This window comes from Thunnus maccoyii, chromosome 14 (genome assembly GCF_910596095.1).
Source record: "Thunnus maccoyii chromosome 14, fThuMac1.1, whole genome shotgun sequence".
Lineage (NCBI taxonomy): Eukaryota > Metazoa > Chordata > Actinopteri > Scombriformes > Scombridae > Thunnus > Thunnus maccoyii.
The window spans coordinates 28,803,439-28,822,324 of NC_056546.1; the positions used below are offsets into that span (position 1 = coordinate 28,803,439).

Below are 18,886 nucleotides of genomic sequence, written 5' to 3' on the forward strand. Positions count from 1 at the left end.
TGATCTGCACAAATGGAACATCAGCATCTTTAGGAAAGTCGTCTGATGTTCATAGTGATTTTTTCAGCAATACAACCTATAGTTTGTGAATGTTGATGTATTCTTTGAACATACAACTCAAAAGATTGGGGAGGACAGGAGGAAAACCAACATGGAATCTTACAACAAACTGCATCAAACTATATCATTGTCCCCCACCTGATGAAATCGGTGGGGTGGGGGGCAATTTTATATGCCAATAAAACAATTTGCTTTCAAAAATAAAAACCCCTGAGTGGTGAAAAGGCTGCTTATTTAAAGACATTTAGCATATACATATTGTTTCTAAACAAATAAGTGTTCATTTTAGCCGTGGAGTGGTTCAGAATGTGTCATTTTACCAACAAAGTGAAATTCAAATTTATAGTATTGTTCTATTGTGACAACAAATTTATGTTCTCATCAAAAACAGACAATATCACATGATTTATACGTGTTTCCTGTATATTTTTTTAGTACAGAAATATATAAAGTACCACAAAGCTTATAATGTGATACAGGTTCAGATCAGTGCTGAACACTAGAAAGACTGAACACTAAAAACATTCATAGATCTAAAAAAGTATTAATGCATGTATCAAATACATGACTTACACACTCTTATCTATAGAAAAAATATAGTCTACAAAGCTGACATGTTAACACTTATTATTCTAATTACTTTAAGCCTATTACTGGATATATGACTCAGCTTCAAAACGAACTGAAGAAACTGTCTCAACAAGCAGCCAGACTTCCTGCACACTCATTCACTAATCACACAACATCAACAGGTGACTGAACAACCACTTAATTAAAAACTGGGTCAATTCCAAATGAATGAGTGAGTCCAGACAGCTCACTGTAACTTCAACAAGCAAACTAAGTTACCTACAGCACATTATATGATCTCTGCTGCGTTCTTGTTAAGGAGATAAATTCACAAAAAAGCCTCAGAGACATTTAACCATCAGAGAAGAAATTAGCGACCACAGACACAGAAAGAGAGAGAAGCTGTATCTGACTCACGTTATCTGACGTCTTCTTCTTTCTATCATGGAGATGAAGTATCCATGTCATAACGTCCATTTGTGGCTGTTAGTCATCTTGTTTGTTAGTTAACAGAACTTTGTGGCTGCTGGTTAACCAGTCTGATATCATTAGCAACAATGACAAACAAGCTAACTGTCCTGGTTGTTTCTCCGGTTGCTTCTCTCTCCAGCCTCCATGGTGGCGTCCTGTCCAAATCCATTCTCCCATTAGCTTAACAACAGTCCTTAACAATCCTTCAATAAATGTATAAAGAGTCCTTCAGGCTGTTACAACAAACTAACTGTTGGCTAACGCAAGGAGCTATCTACAGCTCGATAAAAGAAATGTAACGTGATTTATCTATATCTTACTGGTCTTCTTCTCTTAACAGTTTGTCACACTCACGTATGTTACACTGGTAGAGAATTGAATATGAAATCTGGAAACTATCATTGGACCAACGTGATGTCAATATTGCATTCTGGTTGTTGATTGGTTAGGGAGGACGTCCTCCCTTGAAGCGTCATTTTACGTGTCTTGGCCAATCACAGATTAGCATGAAAAAAAATGAAGTACATTAAATCAGTGTAGGAGATCCCGCCCTGCGGAGGACAGCAGGCACCGTCCTCCTCCGTCCCCCACTCCCCCCCACTGCCCCCCACCACCACTTCACACAGACTGCTCTTTCTCCTCTTGCTCTGCAGGTGTCACTGTTGAAGCGTTTTAATCAGAATTTCAATAATGGATTTTTTCCAAAGAAGAGAGAAAAAAATATTTTATAAATAATACTGAGATTTGGTAATGGTTTATGTCAACCAAATATTCTTTTTTATATTTTGATCTCACTCTTACCACTTCCTCCCATCAAATTAAGTTATTTAGACATATTTGCTCATTTGCATTTAGCTGTCAGCATACATTCCATTAAGGTTTAAAATTTCCACAAATCCTCCTTTCTTCTGATATGAACACAGTTACTCAGAGGAGTCCGTTGGTCTCTCTGATCAACAGTAAAAAAAAGACAAACCATGATGAATACACTGTAGGTGTTGGACATTTAGAATGTAATAATAATGTAGAACATTGTTCCTGGGCTTTGTGACTGCCAGCTAGTGAAAAGTAATATTGTTGTTAAATGACCTTCAGTATACAGACTGTTGGATCTTCTTAAGGCAGGACCCAGCAGTGATGATGTCAGCTCCAGATACACAAACATCTGTCAAATCAGACCTCTCTCCATTTTCATTATCAATAATTTCAGCTGCTTCAGATTTCATTCACTCTCTCACACACACATAAATTGAGTTGATTGGCTCCAACTGAGTTAATTAACTGTTTCTTTAAACATCTCTGTGTCTATACCTGTCCACCTCTACCTCTTCTCTACTTTTCTCCTTTTCTGATTTTGATTGGCTGATAACACTCCAGCAGATTCTGCTGCTGTTTCTGCTCCATTACTGTTAAGTACCTTTCAGCAGTTGGGACCTCTCTCTCTCTCTCTCTCTCTCTCTCTCTCTCTCTCTCTCCTTTATCTGTTCATAAATTCAAAACCTCAGCTGTTTCAGGTTTCATTCACAACTCAAAACTACAGGATTTGGGATTTTAATTGTATTTGTTACACTTTATTTTGCACATTTGTACACTTCAGCTGAAAGTTCAACCAGTGAACTACAGGTCATATCTGTATTGTTCTTATAATCCAAATACAATTTCGATGCCTGTCACTGTTTACTCTTCAACTGATCGTTCTGCTTTTTCATCTTATTTCATCTCCTTCAATACTTTCTGTATTTTCTTTATTGTAACATGCTGGTGATTAATGCATTTCATCCTGCAGCTTTCTCTTCAGTTCTTTGCTTCTCAGACCAAACATTTCAGCTCTGTCTTTAGGGCAATGCATTGTGAGTTCCAAAGCATTCAGAAATGCAGTTCACCTGCCTGCTTTTCATGCCCAGTGTTTTTACTCAGCATTTTCAGGCAGTTGATTTCAGGTTCCAGCTCTCGTCTTTACCAGCAAAGCATTTCAGTTTTTAGCTTCTTCAGGCAACACACTTCAGCTTCCATCTCTGCTGCTGTTACATTTTAGCTTCCAGCTTTTTCAGCAATGCACCAGATAAATTTCAGCTTTCAGCAACATTTTATATAGTAAATACATTTTCTGGTTGAAATTGATTTCACACAACTCTTGCTTTCACAGGACTACCTGGATCACAAATCAATTCAATTTAAACGTGTAGTAATTGCTCATATGGGCATCACTCACTGTACCTCTCCATTTTTTCCTTTTTCTTTTTCCCACACTCCTCGTTTCCATCTCAAGCTTGATGCAATGTGCTCCTAATTGGTCGAGCTTTGTGAGTTTGAGGCCCCTGAATGCCAGAGGACATGTGAGTTTGAGATATCGTCTCACCAACCTCATCCAAACTTTCTTTGCTTTACTTTTTACAGAAAATATTATCGCAAAATCTTTACCACCTAACTCTCACACACACTGTGCCATAAACATTATTATCATCAAGCTGTGCAGCTCATTTAGCAGATTTTTTTTTTTCTCTGAAGAGCGTAATTCATTTATTATCGATATAATCGATACACGCTCCACCAGTGGCTGCAGCAGGTCCCAGCACTCAGATGCATTTTCCTTCAGGAAATGCAAAATAGTCCAGTTTCCTTTGAAATGTGGTGAAATTGAAATATTCAAGTAAATGTAATATAAATTTTCATTCATCAGTGTCATTATGTTGTCAAATTGCAAATTGTGTTTCAGATGAAACCACTTACAGAGTTCTTCCCAACTTCTGAAACTGCTCTGTCACAGTTAGTGATAGTGGATACTTTTTTGAGCATTTTTGGTGCAGTCATCCATGTTTTTCCACAGAACTGCAATATTTGAGTCCATTCTCTATGTTTTTTTCCTGTCGGGGTGATGGCAATCTGCAGCCTCATCAAGAAGGAACCCAGGAACCCCCACTGACATAGACTCTATCCCACCCATGAACACTACACGTTATATTAATGTGAAATCTATAATCTCATATTGCACATCTCTCATGCAACTCTTTGTATTCTTTGTATTACTACACTTGCACATTAATTGTACTGATTATTGTGAACATTTGCACCTTCCCAGTCAACATCCTGTACATTACTTTTTAAACTCAACAGCTCTCTTCACATAGACTGTATTTCTACTTATTCTTCATTGTAAAATTGTATCTATGTATTTATACCAGCTGTGGTTTGTGATAGTTGTATTTTTCTCACTTTGTTTAGTTAATTGTTTTTCTCTTACCTTCTATTTTTTCATTGCTATGCACCAAAAAACATTTCTTGTATGTGAAACTTGACTTCTGGTCCAACATGAACACAGTATTGTATATTTTCTGTCAAAGTTTTGGTTATTTCACAGATTTTTTTTCTTTGGGTTCTATTTTTTACTGGTTTGAAGTAAATCTTAAAAAAAAAAAAAAAAAAAGGCGATGTCACTTACATCTGTACACCCTCTGGGATTTAGTGACACTTGAATCTGAATGTGATGACAGTTGTTTGGTTGCTGTAAATCAAACCTGATCATCCTACATCCACACAAGAGATTAGATTTGACTTTTAAACTCTTAATAAATAATGATGTCATAAGAGAAATACTTCAGATTTGAAGCCATGTTTTTAGGGTTTTTTACTTTCTTACTGAAGTAGTAGAAAAAGCAGATGCATACACCCCAAAACACAAAATAACTAGAATGCTCTGAACATGACAGATGGATATTATAGACAAGTGTAGTTTTTTTTTTCTTTGACCAACAGTGTTTACTGGCGTCCTCCCCATCTGACGAACAACACTGACAGCTAATGTAACTGCAATCTTTGCTCAGGTGTTCAGTGTGGTTGGCTCTCCATGGCTTTCTCTCCTGGTTCAGGCGAGAGCGCTGACATCCTGTTAAAACGCAGAAAGAAGCATTCGCACAATCAATCCATACTTTCAAGCTCCATTTAATGTCCTAGCAAAAAGGAGTATGTGACTGTTCTAAGGAGTGAGTAAAATAGAAAGTGCATTTTTTTTTTTGTTCACTGGAGTTCAACATAATAAAAAAAGATCAAAGCAGTTTTTTTTTTTTTATGTCAGACGGAGCAGAATTCTTAATTTTGTAGAAATAGCAAAGAAATCAGTAAAGGTACTCTGTTGGAGTATTTGGTGGTATGGTGTAGATCAAAGGCACATCACAGCTTTGTATCTCACTGGGGATTGTTGCACACGCACAGAAAACACACATACACATGCACAAGCCTTCAAAATTACATTTTCCCATGTGGATCTGACACAGTCTTACGATCTACAGTCATGTCATGGAGAAGTTCTGAGAGGCAACAAATGTTTATCCAGATCATGGTGCTTTTTAATTTGGAGCCTGTAAAAGGGATAACATAGCATTAAGAATGTCCATCAGCCTTTATTGAAGTGGATATGATCCTAGAGAAATCAAATGAAGCAACGGATGACCAGAGAGGGGGGTTTATCTCAGATTCTGTTACGTGTTTTCTTTTTCTCTCTCTCTCTCTTTTTTAAATAGTATCCTTAAAGAATGACCAATATATCCTTGGTTACAACTGTTCTCGCTCTAACAGTCAAAAAGAAAAAAAAAAAAAAAAAAGGAAATTAACATTCAGTAAACATTCTTCTCTAAAGGTAGTTTCCCTTATATAATCTGTAATTTTCCTCTGCCATTATGTATACATAAACAAGTTTAATAACATACCAATCAGTGGTTATTTCACAATTGGAAAAAAGCACAAAATGTTTACACTCTTTTACAGGTAAATAAAAGTTTTTGTCGACTGTTTTCAATAAGGGCGTAGCATAGTTCAGAGTTCGTCTCATGGCGTTCTGGTTCCCCACGTCCCCTCGTTTTCTGCTATTCTGCTATTAGATCTTTACATACAAATATTGACAAAGTGGTGGCTTGTGCTCTGAAGCCATTGAGTCTTTTTGAGAGTAATAATCATCATGAAGAGGAGGAGGGGGAGGGGTTGGAGATGCTGGGAGGAGGAGGAGGAGGAGGAGGAGGAGGAGAAGGAGAAGGAGGAGGAAGGGGGAAGGGGGGAGTTGTGTCGGGGGGGGCGGGGACTCATAGCTGGCCCTCGCTGCAGTGGCTGTCCTGGCTGCCGCCGGGCTTCTCTGCATCCTGACTGGGTAGATCTTTGAGGATGAGGGCGGCGCTCTTCTCTGAGAACTCGTCGCCGTCGGGCTCCAGACCGTCGGGGCAGGGCAGCTTCAGAAGCTCCTCTCTGAGCTGAGCCGTGTGTCTCTGCAGGGACAACACACACACACACACACACACAGGTCAGGCTTAGCATTAGATCAAACATTTAAGCAATACTTGGCCAATTTAGCAGGTTTTTTGTCGACAAATCCCATTAAAAGAGTTCCCCTCTCAATACTTTCTGACTTCCCCACCCTGTCTGTGACTCTCAGCTCCAAACCCACTGGTTCCTACTTACACACAAGCATATCAAGACATTTAAAAAAGGCTCAGTAATTTCCTAAAACAGCTGTAGTTTTAATCAAACATTACTCAAACAAATAGTGAATTTGTTGGGGACTATTTTTAGCGGTGGATGAATCCACATTTGGTGCTGTAGTGAGTTTTTCTGGTAACAGGATGGTGTGTGTGGGACCGAATCAAACTAAACTACAGTGTGTGTGTAAAGTTCACATTAGAGTGGAAAAACAAAGGGCTTGTGCTGTGCATTCAGTGTTGGTTGGTGTTTAGTTACCATTTAAAAACTCACAGTGACACTTCACAAGACATCCTACAAGCTACAATGCTAATGTTGCTAGCAGTAGTTTGTTACTTTTAATCCATCTTTCAGTTCAAGCTGTGGTCAACAAAAGTGAATTCAGCTCAAAGTTCATCATGTCAGTGCAAAATAAACTGAAATAATGAAAGATGTTAACACTACATTTTGACACAGGTTAGTTAACATGCACTGGACTTTGTGCTTTAGTGATGACATGACTATACAAATAACAACTGTACACACAGTAAAACAGTGTTTCCACTGATTTTGGGGGATTTTGTTTAAATAAGTGACTTAAAAATGAATTGATTATTAAAGTTGTTGTAATTAACACAAAATAATCAGTTAATTGTTGCAGCACTAAACTCATTGACAAGTTTTTAATAGTTATGGAGCTCTAAGATACACACACAATACTTGTTAATACAATAAATTGATTGATTGTTTGGGATGTTGATTACTAGATTTATCCTTTAAGAGATTCATAAACTTAAAAATCACCCATCATCCATAATTAAATATATACAGTTGGAAATATAGAAACAAACAGAACATCAATAAAAGGAAAAGCTTTTAAGTAGCAAATTAAACAGAATGCTTCCATACAGGTGAGTGAATGGTTTAATGCTAGGACCTTACAGTCACAGACTCAACACAACTCAACACAGATGGGAGATTTTGGAGTGACATGTCAGACAGCACTGTCCTCCACCATCATCACAACACCAAATAATGGAATAGCTTTTGAAAAAAAAAAAACAATGTTGTTCATCCCTCCAGAACCTCTGGGTGTCACTCTCAATTTAAATATCTCCAATTAATGAGATCTATTTCTAACTCGAGGGAATCAAGTCAGCAAACAAAACAGAGCAGGATTATTGTTTAAAAAGCATCTTGTGCTGGCACACAACACTGAATGAAGAAAATGAAAGAGAATGGGGGATTTAAACATCCTTTAGGCTCTTACAAAGATTTGGCAGAAATTGGAAGCTGAATGACCAGAACCTAGAGTGTCCTGTTCAGTGGCCTGCAGCTGTGAGACAACAGCTGGCTGTGCTCAGGCTGGATAATTTACAGTGGGGATTAATTGTGTTTATTTACTGCCAGAGGGAGAGGAGAGTAGAGCTGCCAGAGAGACCAGACACACTCACAATTTGTGGCTGTTGGTTATTGTGCTCCAGTGTGAGTATCTGTGTATATTATGAGCTCCTGTGTGTGTGTGTGTTGCAGAGGGAAAGTGGGCTGGGGATGTGAATTAAGGCGGCCTGTCGAGAGTCCGCTGTCCCCTGGAGCTAATTCACTGTTTATTAGCAGCACACGAGGGCTCAGACACACACTGTGGCTACATGCACTGAAGTAACCTGCTTACTGTCGGCTTTCTGCATGAAGCTCATTCATTAATCAGCATTGAAACAAAAAAGCTGGCTTCATTTATCACAGTAAAGCTCGGATTTACATGTGAAACATGCACACAAGCGAGCGCGGAAGTTATTTTTTAATACATTAGGTACATTTTATGACACTACCTTTAGTGCAGCAGCGTGATGGGACATGGTGCGGCCGACCCTCTTGTCACTGCTGTACTGCTGGATGTCAGCGATCCACTCCTCACACTGCGACATGATCTCCGTCCGCTTCAAGTAGAAATGTTTGTGGATCACCTGCAAACACACGACATGACATGATGAGTTTTAGAACAAAAGGAGTCTTTAAGCACTGTCAGAACAAGATGCTCAATAAAATAATATAGTTTATTTACATATATTTTTTTTATTCCTATTACCAGTATGAATGGGCAATGAGTGTGTGAACATGGGCCATCCTCTAGTAGGCTTTAAAGCGCCTTTACGCTGTGACACCGGAACAGTCGTGAAAATACATGGGTCGAATAAAATCTTGGTTGCGATCTGTGTCAAATATGTTTTGGATCTACAACCAAAGATTTTTTTTTTACCACATTTCTTTGATGATTGTCAACTTTCCTGTCACACAGCTCAAAACCGCACAGTGTGAAGGGACCTTTAGTCGCGCTGAGCTGAGCCCAGCCGTCACACAGCTGCGAGCAGTCAAGCTGTGGGCAGCGGGAAAAACACTCCCGCCCTTCAACTACAGCACGGTAGAAGAAGTTGTTTACCTGGCAGATGTGTTAGAGGTGTGCTAGTTTATAGAAAACATTGTCTGCAGCTCAGCTCAGACCAGCATAAATAAGTGGAGTGACCCGGGGGAACATGGAAAAAATGGTAACAGCACAGGTGGGCTCATATCTTCTATCACTATTCACTCCCTCTACAATGTATGTAATAAATCTCACACCATACACAGCATACTAATTTATCTTTGACAATGAAAACCATCAACTTCTCTCTTCATCTCTCCACCACTGAGAGGGTGTTCATTACCGCGGGCGCTGAAGTCACACTTCGACATACGTACGACACCGCTCAATGAATGATGTCAATCATCTACACTCAAAGTCCCCTGCTTTCCTGCCACTCCGCACGGCTTCCTAGCAACAATCGCCGGGGCGAATGCATCAGTATGCAGCGAGCACCGTGGTGAATGTGTGTGTAACTGCTGCTCTGCTGGTAGAGGGAGTGGATTAGGTATTATGGTGGCTGTTGATTTGCTGTTTATCAGGAGAGGAGAGGCAAAGAGGCGGCGGAGAGGTATTGAGGAGCGCTTTAATCTCTCTCTCTTCCTTCTACATCCCCCTCTTCTCTCTCAATCTTCGTTCCATCTTTCTCGGTACTTCCCCGTCCCTTCCTCTGTCTATCGTTCCTCCTGCCCAACCCCCCCCCCCGCTCCCTCTGCTGCTCAAGTTTCCATCCAGAGAAGTGGGCGACGGTCCCCAGCTGAGAGGGAACGTTTCAAGGTCACTGATTTGTGGTAAACATGGCTTCCTTGAGGCCAAGACAATGGAGAAGAATCAGGAAGTCCATGTACGACCCATGATGAGAATCATAAAGACAAAAGCACATGCCTGAAATTATGCGTAGACATGTTCAGACATATAGTTGTGTCATATGGTGTTTTCCCCGGGGATCCATGTAGTGACGGCCGGCAGCTGTTTGACTTTTGATATTTGGACATGGCCATCGATCATGGCATGGAAGGAAGCTCTATATGCAAACCATCTCTGATCATGGAGCAAACGTCAGATTAGGGCGTCTTGACAAATGACCTTTCAGGAAATACATGTCTTTATGCACGCGCACACACAAAAAGGTACATGGAGAAATGTACACACAAGTACATTTAGCTCATATGTGCGGTCAGAGACGAGGTCCTCTGATGGAGAGCCTGGCTGCCAGATAAACTCAGTGACCTTTGAGGTAATGCCGTCCACTCATTATTCCACAGGGCAACCGAGGGAGGAAGAAGAGCCAAGGCTTGAAACACTCGAAACATGAAGGGTCAAGGGCAGGAGTGAATCACGCAGCCATTAAAAAGTTCCTTATTCTTGGTTTTCTGTATTCCATCAGTAGTGTGCTGAGACCTCAGATACCTGCACTACTAACCCTGACCACAGCTCTGACCCACTCCCACACTGGACCATCAATATTTCCAACTCTGATGTCCTCAGCTCAAGCAACACCAGAAAATCCTTTCTTTTTTATATATATGATTTATTATTTGCAGAATTTTCGACACAAAAAACAGACATACATAAACCCTCGCATGTATGACCGAATAAATGAAATAAAACAAAACATTCTGGAGATTGAGGTTAACATCGGCAGAGGCTGTGTGGATACTAAGGGAGTATCAACAATACAACCAGGGGGATGCTTAGCCAATGGGGACAGCATCCAGCTGAGGAGACCTGACATATTTCAAGAAGGGTTGCCAAATTTTTATAAAATTTTACATTAGAGTCTTGAAAGGAGTGTTTCATGTATTCTAATTTCACAAAGGATAGGGCATCTTTTATCCAGTGGGTTTGAGAGGGAGGATGAGGACTCTTCCAGTGCATCAGAATAACACACCTCACTAACAATGTGAGAAAAGCTACAAGTTCAACGAAATAGGACAGCAGTGAATGATCAGTGAGTAGGACACCAAGCAAGGCCAAGTAAGGGTGAGGGGGTGGATGTTAACAGATGTGATGGCTGAGAGTGAGTCAAAGACAGACTTTCCAAAACAGAGATAGGGTGGGACAAGTCCAGAACATGTAGGTGAGGTTAATGTATGGTATTGTACCAAAGTAAACATCTAAAGTACAGGTAGAAATGTACAGGTACACACATACTCTGAGGCCTTTCATGTGGTATTATTTCTATATATTTATACCTCCAAGCAGTAGATGAAGTCCTTGTTTTGTCAGGCCACCAGTGAAAGTTATTTGGCTTACAGTAATTAAGGACAGGTATTGTTGCTGGAGAAAGCATATACTTTTTGTCCACCTTAATGCTGACAGTGAAATATTAAAGTGAATTGAGTTGAGTTTGGTGAAGTAGATCAATAGACCATGGAACAATAATTTGATCAGTAGAAAAATAATTGACTTATTGCTGGAAGTGTAATGGAAAACATGGACATTATGTGTCATGTTAGAATGAATCTACTCAGTATCACTAATCGGTTCGTAAAGTCACTGAATACATCAAAAATGTATTGTATTCTAAAGACGCATGACTCTCATGTTCCCCACACACAAACATGATATTAAGGTGTGGATCTTTGATATCTCTGCACAGAAAACTGAAACTATATGCATGGCTAGATACCACTGCCTGTAAATGGATTTACTTGAATTACAATTACCTTAATCAAACATTGACCAGCTGACTTAGTGTGTAGATTATTGTGACCCAATTGTTCAGTTTTATCAAATTCAAAAATCCTTGTTTTTATCTTACTTTCTATGAAGGTTAATAAAGCTGGAAGCCTTTCCAAACCACCAGCCACCACTATGATATCTGCTGAACTGCCGGCTCCAGGATGCTACTCCCCCTCAGCTACAACTTCACACACACACACACACACACACATATACACACTCTTAAAGAAAAGGTAACACTCGAATTGGACTGCTTGGTTTCACCAAGTCAGAGATGTCTCTCTAAAACCAATCAATAATGCAGTGATACAGAGTACTCAACGGAACAATCCAATTCCCTGTCAGGACAGCTTCCTACCACTTTGTGCTGTGTGTGAGAGAATGTTACGATGTGATACTATACGCAGTGAATGGGAAGGATTTTGTGTGAGACTCAAAGTGTTTCTGTACACATTTACTTGAGAGATAAAACTGAGCGTGTTAGGCAGCAATATCCTCTGTGCAGCTTTGGAGAGTTCATTGAGTCCAGCTCTCAATCCACATGAGCATGGCCTCCAGACGTCAGCCCAAGAATATATGGAAGTGGATTCAACCTCCAATGCGACTCGCACAGCCTGATCTGTCATATACCCATTCCTCTCCTCCGGCTATGAATCAAATGGTCTGGTCTGTGACATTGACCCTCATCCTATGGAACTGAACCATGAGGGGGAGAGTGTTATATGCCTGAGATGATGCCGAGCTAGTTAAGGATGTCATCTGTCAGTGGCAGATGTGAATATAAGACATAAACACGCAACTTGCTAACACTACACACACAGTGAGGCCCTTCCTTACCTCAAACAAGCACATTTACAAGTGTAGTCTCGTTCTTTCTCACACACACACAAACACACACAGACACAGATCCATATTTTAACATGCGACCCATTGTCCTTAATTCCACCTGACAATCTGCTGCTGCATAATTCAAGGCTGTACTTCATTCTCGAGCTCTCCTTCCATAAATAGCAAGTGAAACACTGGATTCTCACACACACCAAAAATAAGATGTTCACGCCATTGGATCCCACCAATCCCACTAACCCTAACCCATTATATGAGCAGAAAAACACTAGCATCATCACCATGGACCCATGGAACTGCAATGTGAGTGCATTTGAGTTCTGATGATAAAAATGATTTGCTACGCAAATAAAAGCAAATAAAAATGTAAAAATGTACCTTTGATGACATATAAGATTTGAGAGCACAAAATTGAAAGGAATCTGTAAAAAAAAAATACTAAATGGAAAGTTATATGAAAAGGTATCAATTTTGGTGTCACAGGGAGGAGAATGTCTAAAAGCCTAAAACCCAGCAGGAGGCCAAAATTTCCAATACACTTGGACAACACAACCTCAACTCAAGGTCCACTTACTAGCTTGCTCTGTAGCTTTCAGCCATATCAAGCTTTCAATTTTTCCTCAACACTTTTAGGACTTCTGTCTGTGGTGGCTTAAAGGTTGTAATTAAGAGTTCATTTGTAACCCTGGAAACTGCAAAAATGCTAAGAAAAAAAGAAAAGTTTGAACATCTACAGTTCGAAGACAACTGTGCAAATTCCACTCACTGATGAAGCTGATGTGATACATTTGAAAACTCTGGAGCAAACTATTAGATAGACCTTGAATTGAGACTGTTTTGCCAAACTGCCATTTCCAAAGTCAAGAAGGAACTTTCAAACTCAACATATGGATGATTTCGCAATTCTTGAGAATGCATCCCTTAGGGAGCGTGGATGTATTCAGCTTATTTCATGGAAATTTATTCCACTAAATCTTGCGTGCAAAGATAACAGAATGACTAACGATGTGCCATGGACAGCTAACTGTATGTTAGTTTTCCTTCCAACCAAAGACTCCACCCACTGTTTGGCACTCCTTCAGGTACAGGAACAAAACGTACCAGTGAATTCACCTGCTGAGGTGATTGGATGGAAAGAAACCTTGCGGACTACTGGCTCTCTATGGCACATGGTTGGGTAAGGGTCTACATTTCATCGCAATCTAGCCAAATCTTGCTCTGGACAGAAAGTCATGATGCACTGATGGAACAAGAACCCAATAAACTGACCAACGGACTGATCCATCCTTAAGCAAAGTGTGGTCTACACCATCAAGCAGTTGATAGAATGTGTTATGGAAAGAATAGTGAAAATTTGAACTCACCAGAAGTAGGTGACTTACAAATGTGTGAAAATATGATGTCAGGATGAATAGTTAAAAACAAAAAAAAAAAAAACAACACTGACCAAGAAAGATCTCTTCCATTAACGCAGACTTTTTACTGAAATGTCCAAATTATTGTGGACTTGAACTGAAATTGATATATATAAATGATGTATATGTGGTCAGATGAGCACAATGAGGTGACATATACACTTCCATTAGTCAGCAGAGCTCAGTGATAACTGGTGGCTTTGCAGTTACATTATTACTACAGTGGACATTTACAGCAGAGTGAAGAAAACAGGAAATTTTCACAACTAACCAAATAAAGCATTAGTAGACAAAAGAATCCTATGAGTATATTTAGGAGGACTCTGTCTCCTACATAAACTACGACTGAATCTCATGCTGAGCTCATATTGTCAACACAGCTTTAAAACACATTTTCTGTGATAAGGATGCAGCAGTGTTCAAAATGAGGTCAACATGATGTATAAATGCAAGAGCCTGGTGACAGGGTTAGAGAATAGTGGAGCTGGTGCCAGCTAAGAGCCTGCTGTTATTCATCAAGCACGAAAGACCAGCTGGAACAGCAAAGGTTGATATGGAGGCTTCTGATGAAGCTGTACACTGAAATCTGACAGCTACAAGAAGACAGGGGCCAAATGGTTCATATGGAGGGCATCGTCTAGGACAAGTGGAGCAACTCTATTGATTTTCAGTCATTCTGGAAGACAGCCTCCAAAGACCTGGAGGGACAGTACATATAATGATGTACTGTGTTTCCAAACAGAAACAACTCTGTGAGCCGAAAAATGGAGACCTGGCAGATGCGCTACATATCCGTACTTGAGCATCAAGACGGGTCATTGAGAGGATGCTTCTTACTCCCACTCATAAAACTGCCACATTTCAGTGTCAAGATTCAAAGTGCTAAAGTGCTGCCTTATCAGGAGTGACAGGATGTGCTTAGGCAAGTGAGAGACTTGACAGCGTCAGTCTCGAGACGCATCAGCCCAGCTGCAGTAGGGACCACCACGTCAGCAGACATTGCTGCATCTTCAGCACCAAGGACAGCAGATGTAAGCCAAAAAAACACTGGATGTACTACCAGGCACGCATACTGTTCAGGAACAGTCTACTGTCTGACTGTATGCTTGAGATGTTTGATAGGTTATTTGTACTCTGTGGGAGGCCTTTAGCACTTTGGAAAACACCCACTGATGTTGACTTCATTGTTCCTGGTGAATGACTGTTGGAATATTTCTGACTCAAAATATTCTGGCATAAAGGAAGTTATTTGCAGCCTGGTTCCTGACCTCTGGATCACAACCCACATCTCTAAATGTTCAATGATTCTGTTGTGCTCATTGACGGCTATGCTCATCAACCAATCAGAGATTAAAAATAGGGCATCATCTTCCAACATAGCCAGATAGCTGGCTACATCCATGAATAACAATGACAGAAAAAAATCCCACAAAAATGGCCATTTTGATGTAGCTGTTCAGTTTGTTGCAAGTTGACTTACAGAAATAACAACTCAAATCACCATATTTCTTCAATTGTAAAAATGTGGAGTTAACTGATCGTAGAAACCGCTACTGTGACTTCTGATTGAGAATGACATCTGCAGAACGTTTCTTTTTCTGTATGAGTTGTAGTGGAAATCTCACTTGACTGGATGTTACATTTAACATTACACTTCCTAAACAGCTCTGTCTGAATTGAATGCTGTCACATTACCAAAACGGCTACAGCACACACATATTAGAGATTTGTAAAGGTGCCATTTCTTTCCCTCTCAGAGCAGCACTGTTATTCATTTCTCCTTTAATGAGCTTCTTTAATGAGAAATACAATCAATTTATTAAACCATAAAATACAATTAAAGAGGCAATCTTAAGTTCTAGAGATGTGCTTATAATAGGTGATTTATTAAAAAAAGTTTTTTTCATTTACTGACTCATTCATATAAACACCCAGCAAATGCATTTGAGAAAATATAGACTAAAATGAGAGCCACAACCTCGGACTGCATTAAAAAAAAGCAGAATTCTTTATGTCTAAATGGTTTTGAATGGTTATCAGCGAGAAAAAGGCAACTATTAAATCTATTTGGTTCATGGCTGGTTGTTTTCCTCTGTGTCCATGTTTGTCTCAGCTAAAGGCTTAAAGGCGTTAAAAGGCCAGTGGTGAGAAAAGCACATGGGAGTATCTCACCAAGCTTAATTGAATTTCTGTGTGCGTATGTGTGAGATTGCTCAGCCGGGTGGCATTGCCAAGAACTACTATGTCCCCTCAATATCTCTCGGTCCAACGGTCCATTTCACAGACTGGCTCAGTGATGTCATGGACCCAGTTTTTAAAAAAAAAAAAAAAAAAATCCCAGCATTGCCTGCTGTGCAGAGACCAGATAGATTTATCGTATTTCACTTACAGATCCCACAGAAATATTAGCAGCACTGGCTGTGGATGCATGGAGAGAATAAGGTACCTCACACAAATAATCCAACTCAGAACATTTTATACATATCCTGAATAAAATATGGACAACTATAATGCATCTGAAAACCTGCGGCTCTGCTTAATTCATTAACACGTGATAAATCCACATGCTATTTTTGTGAAAGTGACTGTGTAGATACGCATTGCAGATTTCTAAAATCAGAATGCATTACTAGGCAAGATGCTCACTGTGATAGATTATTTAACTCGGTTAAGTTTCATGTCTTTCCAAGTCAAAAATCTAGCACACTATAGCATGCTTGAAGTTCTGAAAATTGCATGGTATTTAAAGCAATTGGAATGAAACAGAAACATAACACTGATATTTTACAAAAGTGGGGCCCTGCACGACTTTCACCTGGTATTATGTGGTATGTAATCTATGTCATGCAATTTATCCCACATTCGGATTTAGGGCTACATGATATTGGAAACAAGACCAGGTCAAAACCTAGTAAACGGCTGGACTGGCTGTGTATGGTCAATGTGTGACATTGTGGCTAGTTTGTTACAGGGATAGTCAGTGGTGGTGTCTATAATGTGAATACCCAGATATTAAATGTTCATCTGCAATTTTCAGTAGTGGTCCCAGTAATATTTGCTGGTAAAGTGTACTGAAGTAGCATCACATGTTTAAGTTACGCTTAAGAAAAAAAATAAAGGTTGTAAATGCAGTTGAACAATACTTTCTACTCATATCTTGGGATGTTTGATTTGAAAACTTATTTTAATTCTAATTATCTGTTAACTCCCCTTGTTCTTTCATCTGTTTCACTCTGCGGATGTCACTCGTTCACTCTGCATTGAGTGTTTTGTCAGAGTGATGGTTATTTGGAGTGCTTTAACTGTACGCTCTCCCTCATGCCTCTATGCACTTTTTTTCTGTCTCTTTCCCAGTCAATGATCATGGAGGCTGCAGTGGAAAATGTAAATGAAAGTTTTGACAGCATTTTGGGTGCAAATTCAGGAGGCTTATCTCTGCCCAGTTACCACAGTTACAGTCAAATCAAGCGCATCTGCAGAGCAGCCGCCCCACACTAAACTGATATAACAGCTACATGAGTCTCATGTTTTACCTGCAAGACTCCTGTTTTAATGCTGCTGTTCATCGTTTGTGATGTGAAAATGTCACAGAAATAAAAAGCTTGCGTACTGGTATTAGTTCAGTTATAAAAATCCAAGCGCACTGTTAGGCGTCTCTGCTGCCGGCTGCTGACAGTGCTGTCAGCTGGAGAGTCGATCACACTGGATGGTAGAGGAGGAGACAGCTTGCTGGTACGTGTCTGTTTAAACAGGAGTTTAGCAAACTGTGCTGCATTTCACACCGGAGCTGAGAGCGTCAGAGCAGGAAACACAGTCACTCTGCTGTCCTCTGCTTCCATTATCTTGTGCCGATTCATTTTGAAATAGCAACTGCCAACGGGGAAACACTCGGTCAGCCTACCAATAGTGCCAATAGTGTAACTTCATCACTCAGTCAGGCACTCAATCACTCATGGACAACTGCAGTTACATGGCTGGTCTGGCCAAAAACTGAAATTGCGATATCTTTCTTTTCCTACAATATATATTCCAGTATGAAAAAATACAGGAAATTTCACCAGATACATGCAGTGTTATTCATGTACAGATATACAATTAACTCATCAACCATAATGTTCATCATTTGGGTACTTTAAAAGCCTATCCTCTCCTAACAAAACAACCCCCCTCCTACTTCTACCACACTTGGCTCAGCCCTCTGCCACCCCTCCAGAAATCAGCTTGGATTCCTCCACTTTCAGTTTTACGTATGCGACTCTGATACAGGCATGGACAGGTGGAGAGGTATTTGGGAAAAACAACACGTTTCGTAATAAACTTTACAAATGGACTTGTGTGTCACAGTTGTGCTTAATCTGTGTGATGGAAGATAAACAGGCCTCCTGGTACGGCTGAGGATGGTGAAACTCTCAAACTAAACTAAACAAACAAGATTTATCTATATGCTGGATACTGCAAGTTCTGTGTGTGTTAAGCATTTCTTACATTAGCGCACGGACCAGCCCCATGACTAAACTTTTTAACTTTTAACCAGCACTGCGACGAGGTGCTGCTGATAACGGGAACACAGGCACTCAAAAGCTGCCTTGTGTAACTAAACACCTGCCTCTAGCATCCAGGTGACATTATCTGTGACAGTAGGATGCATGTTTACAGGCAGGTGATACACAGAGTCTGCATGCACAGCGATCAGTTCACTATGTGCTCTGGTGAAGGGAAGAGAGAAAGACAAGGAGAACAGGATGCCGTCACAAGAATTAGCTACACTGGACACCTGAAGGAAGGCGTAAGAGAGGAAGACCCAAAGAAACCTGGCGAACAGTAGAGAGCTGAAAAGCCCTGAAGCAGACCTGATGTACCATCCAAAAGTTCACCCTAAACAGAAAAGAGTGGAGATCCTTTGTTGCTGCCCAACATGCCATTAGGCATAAAGGGCAGTAAGTAAGTACCCCTTCATCAGAGCACATTGGGAACTGATCAAACTAAGTCATACTTAAAT

The 18,886-nt window shown here is 40.1% G+C and overlaps 1 protein-coding gene across 7 annotated transcripts in view; it reads right to left on the reverse strand.

Annotated features, from left to right (window-relative positions):
- Positions 1-5,024: 5,024 nt before the first annotated feature.
- birc6 (baculoviral IAP repeat containing 6) overlaps positions 5,025-18,886 on the reverse strand; it is a 125,895-nt gene continuing 112,033 nt past the window's right edge. For all 7 annotated transcript variants that reach the window (XM_042432631.1, XM_042432636.1, XM_042432637.1 and 4 more), the window contains exons 72-73: positions 8,373-8,507; positions 5,025-6,353 (exon numbers count right to left, since the gene is read on the reverse strand). In XM_042432631.1, coding sequence (XP_042288565.1) covers positions 6,174-6,353; positions 8,373-8,507 — 315 coding nt within the window. In that variant the 3' untranslated portion in view covers positions 5,025-6,173. The remainder of the gene's footprint in view (positions 6,354-8,372; positions 8,508-18,886) is intronic.